This window comes from Durio zibethinus, chromosome 23, assembly GCF_047325235.1.
Source record: "Durio zibethinus cultivar Kanyao isolate XHJ-2024 chromosome 23, ASM4732523v1, whole genome shotgun sequence".
NCBI classification, from domain to species: Eukaryota; Viridiplantae; Streptophyta; class Magnoliopsida; order Malvales; family Malvaceae; genus Durio; species Durio zibethinus.
Window position 1 is genome coordinate 6,614,942 of NC_143184.1, and position 8,876 is coordinate 6,623,817.

Consider the following 8,876-nt stretch of genomic DNA (forward strand, 5'->3'; position numbering starts at 1 on the left):
GGATTCAGTATTTTTCGAAAATATCTACTTATAATATACATATATATAATTATAGATGAATTTATCAATTTTATCAATGAAAAAATATTTATGAGAAAATTTTGAGATGTTTTAAAGAAAATTTTCTTTCAAATTTTTTATTTTTGGAGATGTTCATGAACACCCTACCTATCTCCTTGCGACCGGTGGGAATTAGGCTCAGGCAAAGCTTGGATACCCTTGATTTTTATAAAAGAAATGAGAATTATGAAAATTGTTTATGACTGCATTGATCAAGATAAAATTAGAATAACCTTGATGAAATCAGCCTGATTCTGATGCTCTTGATCCCATTTCTAGCAGCTTAAGGAGAAGCCACAAGGGCAAGCGCGCGTTGGGGTCATGGGAAAGCAAAACGATAGCCTCCTTAGCTGCTTTCATGGCTGCCATATTAGCTGATTTGCATGGCTCTGATATCAGGCTTATGGATCCATAATGGAATATCCTGGCTTGCGATGAGTTCCATATTTATGTCTGAGTCCTTCAGCAAACATGACTTCTCTTTGTCCATTATTGTTGAGCGTGACGAATGCCAGGGCGGTCCTGGCTTGTTTATCGAAACAGACACCATCGCTGTTCATCCTATTCTTCTTCAACATATCCACCAACATGCGCCCAAACCATCGTCTCCAACCTGACAATAACATGGGCATCAATTGAATCGCCTATGAATTATATAAATCGGTTCATTCATAATTTATGCAATTAAACAACAGTTCAAAACCTTGCTAATAAGGGCATCCCCCGAGCTTACCGATGGCGCATGCAACATCAGCAGGTGCGCCACCAGGAGGTTTGATGAAAGCAGATGATTCAGCCAAGGAAACACCAGGACTTCTATCAAACTTTTTTTCCCCTCATAATAATGTAATATCCCCTGTTTGCTCAAGATTTAATGATTTATTCCGTGTGCACAATTTTGTGTTATGTTTACTTTAATAATAAATGAAATTTAAATTTAACATATTTTGTATATGTAATTACGTATACTATATTTATATCAATTATCATCTAATAATAATATAATTGTGTGAATTATTGATAAAGTATTGAATTTATAATTTAAGTAATCCAGATTTAATTTTTTGTATTCTCAAACAACAAAAAAAATTATATAGTATATAAGAGTTTAAAATATGTATTTTTAAAAAATGAGTGAAATTATAATATTGATTTGTTCTTAACCTATTGGACCTTAACATCTCTCCCACCTGATGATGAGGAATTTGGGGTTTGGGTTTGAGTTTGTCCTGCGTTTTGTTCCTTGGGCTTTGAACTTGGCCATTCTTGGGCTTATATAAATCTTGTCTTTGGACTGAGTCCAATTAAAGTTTTCACAACTCCAATAAGCAGAAGTTCCCAAACTTTCAAGTAATTGGAAAAAACAAGCTGACCACTGAGCCCAAAGTTGGCTTGAAAAAAAAAAAGAAGAAGATTTGAACGTTGACCGGATTTTCCGCCCAAATTGTAGGGACAAAATAGAGAAGGAAAGAGGAGATGATATCAAGAATTGGAGACGAGAACAACAACGTCTTAAGGTTCGCACATTTTCAATCGTCCAATCAAATACTATTTCTCCATTTTTCCGCTCTTTCTTTCCTACTTCTCCTTCCCTTCGCTTCCCTTTCTCCATTTAAACCACAAAGCAAAAATTGCCCATTTTTTTTTTCTTTTTTTTGTAAACGCTAACCCTACCCCTAACCGCCACATCCCCCTCCCTCACTCGAATGCCGTTATAAACTCCTGTTTTTTTTTTTTTAGGGTTTGTCTTGGTAAAAAGTAAGAGGAAATGTTTTGATTGCTTTGCTGGAAAGAGTTTTAAGATCAAATGGCGGAATATGCAGCTTCACCGTCATGTATCAGGCTACATCTGCACCCAAGTTTTCTTAAACAGCGAAGATTTGTGCACCCGAATTCCAAATTCAGGACACCTAAAAGGTCTGCCGACTCCTTTTCTCTTATTTTTTCGTTTAGCCCTTTTCAATCTGATATTTAGTTGTTCATGATTTCTATTGAAGAACAATTTGGGTTTCACATTGTAGTGAGCTTTTGTCATCTTTTATTATGTGATTTCATATTTGTTTGTGAGAAGTTAATGAAAACTATCGAGTTTCACTATGTTTCCGAAATCGGAATTGGTCAAAGTGGTAGCTTTAACTGCATATTTTCGTCACAACACGCGCAATGCTATGTTTTTAGCTGCAAATTGGTGTAAAAATTATATGCATACTTTTCTTTCTGCTGCTAGGCATTGCAATAACCATTGAATTTTGCTATTAGCTGTGATTTTAGCCTCACATTTGTATTTGTTGCTTTGTTTCTAGCAAGTGTTCCTATGGAGGCTGTAAAGTTTTCTGGCTTTCAACATGGAGAAATTGGAAGGTTGATAATCCATTTTTCTCAAATTTAAAAGTAAGTCCCAGCTTCAGGGAAACTTCTTTGAGGTCTACTTGCATGTGGCCTTTAGTGGACTCTGATGGTATAACAGCTTCTGATTGGATTCCTATTGGTGATCAATTACTTTTGATGGCTAGTATATTTCTTACGTATCTGGCTGGAGTAATTCCTGTTCAAAAGTCCAGTTTCACCTTTCAAAAGAACATAGCTGATGATGATGCCTTTCCCCAAAGCTCAACCTCTTCTGGTAGGTAAGGGTAAGCGTATCAAATATTTAAATACAATGAATGTTTTCCTTGTACATGGATCACAGAACAGTACACCTTTTTTTTTTTACATTTAGTACTTAAGTGCTGTGCTTTGACATATGCATGCCTTGTTTCTCTCATTTACTGAGGACATATTTACTTTATAAATGCAGTGCCGGGACAAACAGTGACCAGGATAATTTGAAGCATATCTGGGATGTAGTAAGAGGAAAACTTTTGGATTCTCTAGACGCTATTGAGCATGGGAGTGATTTCAAAGATGGAGTCCTTGATGAGCAACAGCGTGCAAAGCAACCATTAAGTTTGTACGCTATATCTGAAGGTCCAAAGATAAGATTGCTTTTGGCTTCTCTTCAGCACCTTGAGGAAGAGGCAGGCACTGTCTCTATTTGTTCCTTATGCTTTAGTTACTTTGAATATTTCCTTATTCCGGATTAAATTATATAATTTCATTATTTTCGAAGAAACTGCTTGTTTTGGATGGCTGCTGTATACCATCCTTGCTTTGCATCCTTCAAATACAAAATAAAAGGTCTTTGGGTACCAATTAGCAAATAATGTATGGGACAAAAATCTAGGTTTCTGAAAAACTTAGGGCACTTTTGCTTTGTGAATTTAACTTTAGGATAAAAAATGTATAATTTTAACAAAAGAGGTTTTATGTTTAACTTGTCTGATAATGAACGAGTTAATTAGTTGTTCATTGAATCCAGGGGGTGAAGTAGATCTGAGTTTGTGTGAGAAAAGAACCTAGTGTTATTCTGAAAAGTCAAGTTTCTGAATTCATAAATGCCACTTTGTGCTAAGAAGTAAAGGGGTCATCTTTTATGATTATTTTGGGTTTGCAATAAGGATACCCTTGAGCATGCAACTTTAATAAAATTCCTCATTGCATGCTTACTTGGTAGAATATTAATTTTTTTATTTATTAGGTTTGTATTTTTCTTGAAGGTTTAAAAGAATTGTTTTTCAGGTGAAAAATGATGTTGGTTCTCCTGATACTGGCAATATTGATGATTGGTTCATAGCCTTTTCTAAAATTATTGAAAAATCTTGTAAGCCTGTATGCTTTGCTTGGCTGGAGAAGGAACTTGGACTTGAAACCAATAATATGGTACTTAAAGAATCTCATGATGACTGTATGATTTTTGTTTTTTGACCTTGTTTGTATGAATATCCTTTCTTTCCCTCTTTTGACAGGAACTTGTTACTCTGATAACTGAGAAGTTAAATGGAGACGACACAGTTTTACAAAATATTAGAAAGTCGGGGAAGGAAAATCTGTATGCAGAATTGTTGTATTTTCTTAGATTTGGTTCTCTAAGGTAAAATGAACTATGACTGTCTCCTTTTTGTGTGTTTATTATAGTTTGTTCAAAGATTATTGTTTCTATATGTTTTAATCTTCATAGATTACTCAAGATCTTTGTAGAATATGAATTTCTGGGTAGTGACCGTTGCATTTAGTACTCTGGTTGAAAACTTCCAGGCTACTTGTTCAATCATTTGTTGCATGCCTTATTTTGTTTCATGTTTCTTTCTCTTCAGGAACAATTTCTAGTTAATCTTTTATGCATGTATGCTAATGAATGGATGGAGAATGATGACAAGATATATATATGTGTGTGTGTGTGTGTGTCGTCTATGTCTGTAACCTTCTCTTAAATCATGCTTGAAGGTGTATAACAAGTCTCGTATTTCTCGGGTGCTGGCTTCATAACTCCCTTATTGTGGTTTATGCCCCCTAACCACTGCTGGGAATTTCTTTCGTTTTTGGGTTTTCGAAGTGCATGAAACAAGTGAATTCTGAGTTGGTTCAGAGGAAACGAACCTGGATGTTTCCAAGATGTGGGATTTAAATGCCTTGATGGCCCTTTATGTAGCCAATATATTAAGAGGAACATTTGGAAGGCAGAATACATTTGACCCTTCCAAAGTTTTGGATCCCCTAAACTCCTTGACTTTGTGAAGTAAAAGAAGGTGTTCCATCATAATGAAAAATTATGCAACTGATAGAGCTCATAGGTTGTGGGGTAATTGACTGTTTAGCTTTTCTTTTTCCATCTGAAATTCATTTCCCCCAACTTACCTTCCTGGAATATAAATCTTAATAGATATGATTCGAACAAGTACACCATATCCCATTGATCAATCCACTGGTTAGAGTGATACTAGATTGATTGCCAGATATGGATACAGACCCGTAATTTTATGCAGTGGAATAGGATGCTTTGAACTAGACTGTTAATGAAATCTTACTTTGGTTTCCATACTATTAGTTGTTTCCAGATAAAGAGCAGAATGGGGATAACTTGCATTGATAGTTGTTCAAAGTAGGATTATTGAAGAATCTGTGATTGTGTGTCAGGTATCGTCATCACTTGGCAGAATAATTGTGCCTGCAACGAAAAGATTTCTATCTCAGATGGTTGATGTATTTATAAAAATTTACTGCTACATATTATATGTTGTCCAAGGATATCTTGCTTTTGGGTACAATTTATCTAGGCTTTGACATCCGCCTTTCACTTTTAATGTTCATTAGATTCTATTGTCAAAATATATTTAATCTTTTTTGAGAAAATTATTTGTTCCATATATCTATTTTTTTGCAGGAAGGGTTGTTGTTATGACCAAAGCTTGTTTACTTTATATGGGGATTCCATATTGGAAGATCTGGTGATAACTTTAGCAGATGGGATAGCAAGCACTTATTTGGAGCTTATTTCTGTTGATGGTAATTTGTCAGATGAAGTGAATAGTCTGGGTTTAACTATCTGTAATTTGTCTACTCGTGCTCTCCAAAGGTTGCGTAATGAGGTATGGCTCTGTTTCTTAGTTAGTTTAGTGGTAGCACCTGTTTGTCTTCAATTCCTTATTATATAGCTCCTGTCTGTGAGCATACTTTCTGAGTTCTGTTCTTCTAGAAGCAAAAGAATGATGTTCTTGTTGTGTGGTTTGATGGATGGGCTGATTGAGCATACTGGGTATATTGACTTAGTGCTGGCAATTAGCAGGTCAATAACTATTCTTATGGCAGAAATCATCAAGGCTTTTTATCTTTTTTCTTGCCCTTACCTCCTTTGCATGTCAAGCTCCTTACTGATGCATACATGTTGATCTGTTTCATTTTATGCTTATAAAATATGTACATCCAGATGCTATGGATAAAGCTCGCATGAAGACATATTTCTTAATTGGATTGGAGCACTTTGATAGTGTTTATTTTCAGCTCTCATTTCACATGAGCTGTATGGTGAGGAGGGAATCATTTCTCATATTTGAAAGACTAAGATTTTCTTAAAACTTTTATGTGATATTAGTGCTGGTTTTAAAATCTGTATGGTTTTTGAGTTAGATAATACGGATATATGCAATATGAGAAGATTTAAAATTGTTCATATTAATGCACTATAGATCTTTGCTTTAGGTATCAGGACTTCTGGTTATAATTTCATCAAGATTTTAAAACATGAGCTGGTTAACAGGTGGCTTTAAACCAGTGGTTGTATCAGAATCTGGAGGCAATTGTATCAATGTATGAGGATCGCTTTGACTTATGCACACTTAAGAGCCAACTCATTGGGGAAAAAGGCAGTGATTATGCTGAAACTTATAGTTGGTGGAAGAAGCTTACACTAAGAAAATATGAAAGTGTGTCACCTTCATTCAATTATGTTGTGATAAGCCATTTCTCTATGTCTGTAAAACGCACCAAGGAATTAAGAGCCTTGACAGGGTGGTATGTTTTTCTATACCCTTTCCCCCTTGAATAAGTTTCTTTGCTCCCATCCCTCATTAATCACAGTCCTTTGGTGGATGCAGATTAGTCTTAAGAGTAAAAGAAAATCTATGACACTTCTCTCGTATTTTTATTACTGGTTAATTTTAGTGGCTGGGATATTCCCTCTTCTATAATTTGTCTTGGGAAGTATTTAGGTTACGTCTTCTGCAACAGATATGTGCATTAAGGTGTTGTAGTATCTCACATTGTGCGGACAGTTTTGAAAACTACGAAACTAAACATGATGTGGTGGAGTGAATAAAAAAAAATTGTCGAAGTGGTAATTCCATGAGAATATATGTCTGTACCAAAAGTTGGCATTTTTGGGGAGTACAGATTGAGAAAGTTACATGTCGTTGAATTTTGACAAGGATACCGCAGAAAGATGGCATAGAGTATGAGAGTGTAGCTGGTGGCAAAGGCTATTGCCTTGATAAAAGTATACTCTCGTAGATACATGAATGCCTAAATACATTTGCTAAACCATTTCCCGGCATGCTTGTGTGGGTTTCTATTTATCAATCTAATTTTAATGCTTCAGCCCAATAATTATGTTTCAACTGCATGAGGAGCAGAGTTAGGCTTTGTACTTCTAGTGGAAAAGTAACTTCCTCAATTTGGTTTGTTCCCTGTATGATAATTGAAGTTCGAAAACCTTGTTCCTCCCTACAACCTGTCAAATCAGTGATGAGCCATGCCTAATGTCCACTTTACCTTTAGCAGATCTTCATAAAACAGAAATCATTTCTAAAGTTAAGGTGTGGATTTTAGGGATGTTAGAGGCACATAGTAAATGACTAAAAGGTTCTCACAATCTTTTTACATGAGTATTTAATGAATATGTGAATATAATAGTATGTATTAGTGTATTATATACACTTAAGGATTAAGGAAACCATTATGTCTGCATTTAGAGCAAATAAGTACCATGACTTTGTAGTTCAATCTTATGATGTTGCTACATGTTTCAGATAGTATCTGATTCTTAATGTTTATAAACTCAGGTGTATGTTTAAATCTAATATTTGCTTCTTTCATTACAGGAGGTACTATTTCAGCCTGTTCCTTGAGTTCTCTGACATTAGCATGCCTATAGTTAGAGCTATCATTGACAAAGTGACCAATGCCATCTCATTCTTTCTAGTTTGCTTGATTGGGAGGTCATTAGGACTCATCTATACTGGAATTAGGCAGTCACTCAGATGGAAGTGAGATGTAAATGGTACCTTTTTTATCACAAATTTCTATTAGATTCATTTTTGCTTGATGTAGCAGTCCATGGGAATGTGATCTGCATTGTTACACTGAAACCTTAATTTTTTGCCTTGATGCTACCTGATACTTCTGTAAATCTTTCGGTCAATAAATTGAGGAGTTGTTTCAGTTCTATGTTAAGAACACTGTTTACTGTTGATGTGTGATTTTTACCAGATAGTTGCAATTCCATTTATGCCCATTTAATGTGGAATTTGTCCTTCTATTAGCTGTCTCCTCTCCTTTTCTTTTGTTTTTGTGGCTTGTGGATAGAAACCACCCAGGCTTTAGAGCCATATGTGGTCATCAAGTTACTTTTAGCTTGTGCATGTGTGTGAGTGATTTGTGTTTGTTTTTGAGTTTGAGAAGAAGACTTGAGTCTTTTTCTGAAAACAGAAATGGGAAGATGACAGGCACAGAAACTATGATACTTTTGAAAAGATTGCAAAAGCAAAAGTACATTTCAGAAGCTTTTTATTATACATTAATCAATTCATGGTGCCTACAACTTTCTATAAAGCAATGCATTCCCGTTCTGAAACTGTGAATTGAGCTTCCCTGGTTAAGGAGATCCGTTACTTAGAAAAACTGGGGTTACTGAAATTAGGGCTAGAGTTCTACTAGCTCAAGACATACACACTTTTTGCCTTAGGATTTTGCTAGAGTTGTTATTTGCATTGAGAGGCTTGAAAAGAACAAGACTTTTTGTAGTGTGGAGAAATCCCATTTCTCTGTGTCAACTTTTTATTATCAAACACTTGAGGTTGACAAAATGGTCAGGAAAAGGAAAATGAGAAAATGGAAGAATAGGTTTTGCATGAAAGGGTTGATGATCACTATCAAAACTTAAGAAAAAGGAAGATCTCAAAATACAAGGCTGGGTGTCTTCTCTCAAAAAATTGTGGTGAAACTTTCATGTGCTAAAATTGTAGAATCATCAAATATTTTAGGTGTTATTGTGTTTTTTTCTGTGGACCACACTGGTCTTGTCCACTTTCTGATTTTTTTTTTTTTTTGGGCTTCGTGAAAGCAACTTTTCATGAAATTATTTAGGCAGCTGGAATTGTTATGATTTGATATTGATTTTGATTATGCAAGAGATTTCATTGAAGAAAAAAAAAAAAAAAGAGAAG

General features: G+C 35.1%; 1 protein-coding gene across 3 annotated transcripts; it reads left to right on the plus strand.

Moving 5' to 3' along the window:
* Window positions 1-1,441: 1,441 nt before the first annotated feature.
* LOC111314387 (phosphoglycolate phosphatase) lies at window positions 1,442-7,872 on the plus strand. 3 transcript variants are annotated; one of them, XM_022915691.2, is made up of 9 exons: window positions 1,442-1,577; window positions 1,801-1,977; window positions 2,364-2,687; window positions 2,858-3,077; window positions 3,679-3,819; window positions 3,906-4,030; window positions 5,321-5,525; window positions 6,194-6,447; window positions 7,533-7,872. In XM_022915691.2, the coding sequence occupies exons 2-9, from the start codon at window positions 1,868-1,870 to the stop codon at window positions 7,699-7,701; spliced, it is 1,548 nt and encodes a 515-aa protein (XP_022771426.2). In that variant the 5' UTR covers window positions 1,442-1,577; window positions 1,801-1,867; the 3' UTR covers window positions 7,702-7,872. The 3 variants fall into 3 exon arrangements, with proteins under 3 accessions (XP_022771426.2, XP_022771425.2, XP_022771427.2); XM_022915690.2 differs by lacking the exon at window positions 1,442-1,577 and having other exon boundaries at window positions 1,584-1,977; XM_022915692.2 differs by lacking the exons at window positions 1,442-1,577; window positions 3,679-3,819 and having other exon boundaries at window positions 1,584-1,977.
* The last annotated feature ends 1,004 nt before the right edge of the window (window positions 7,873-8,876 follow it).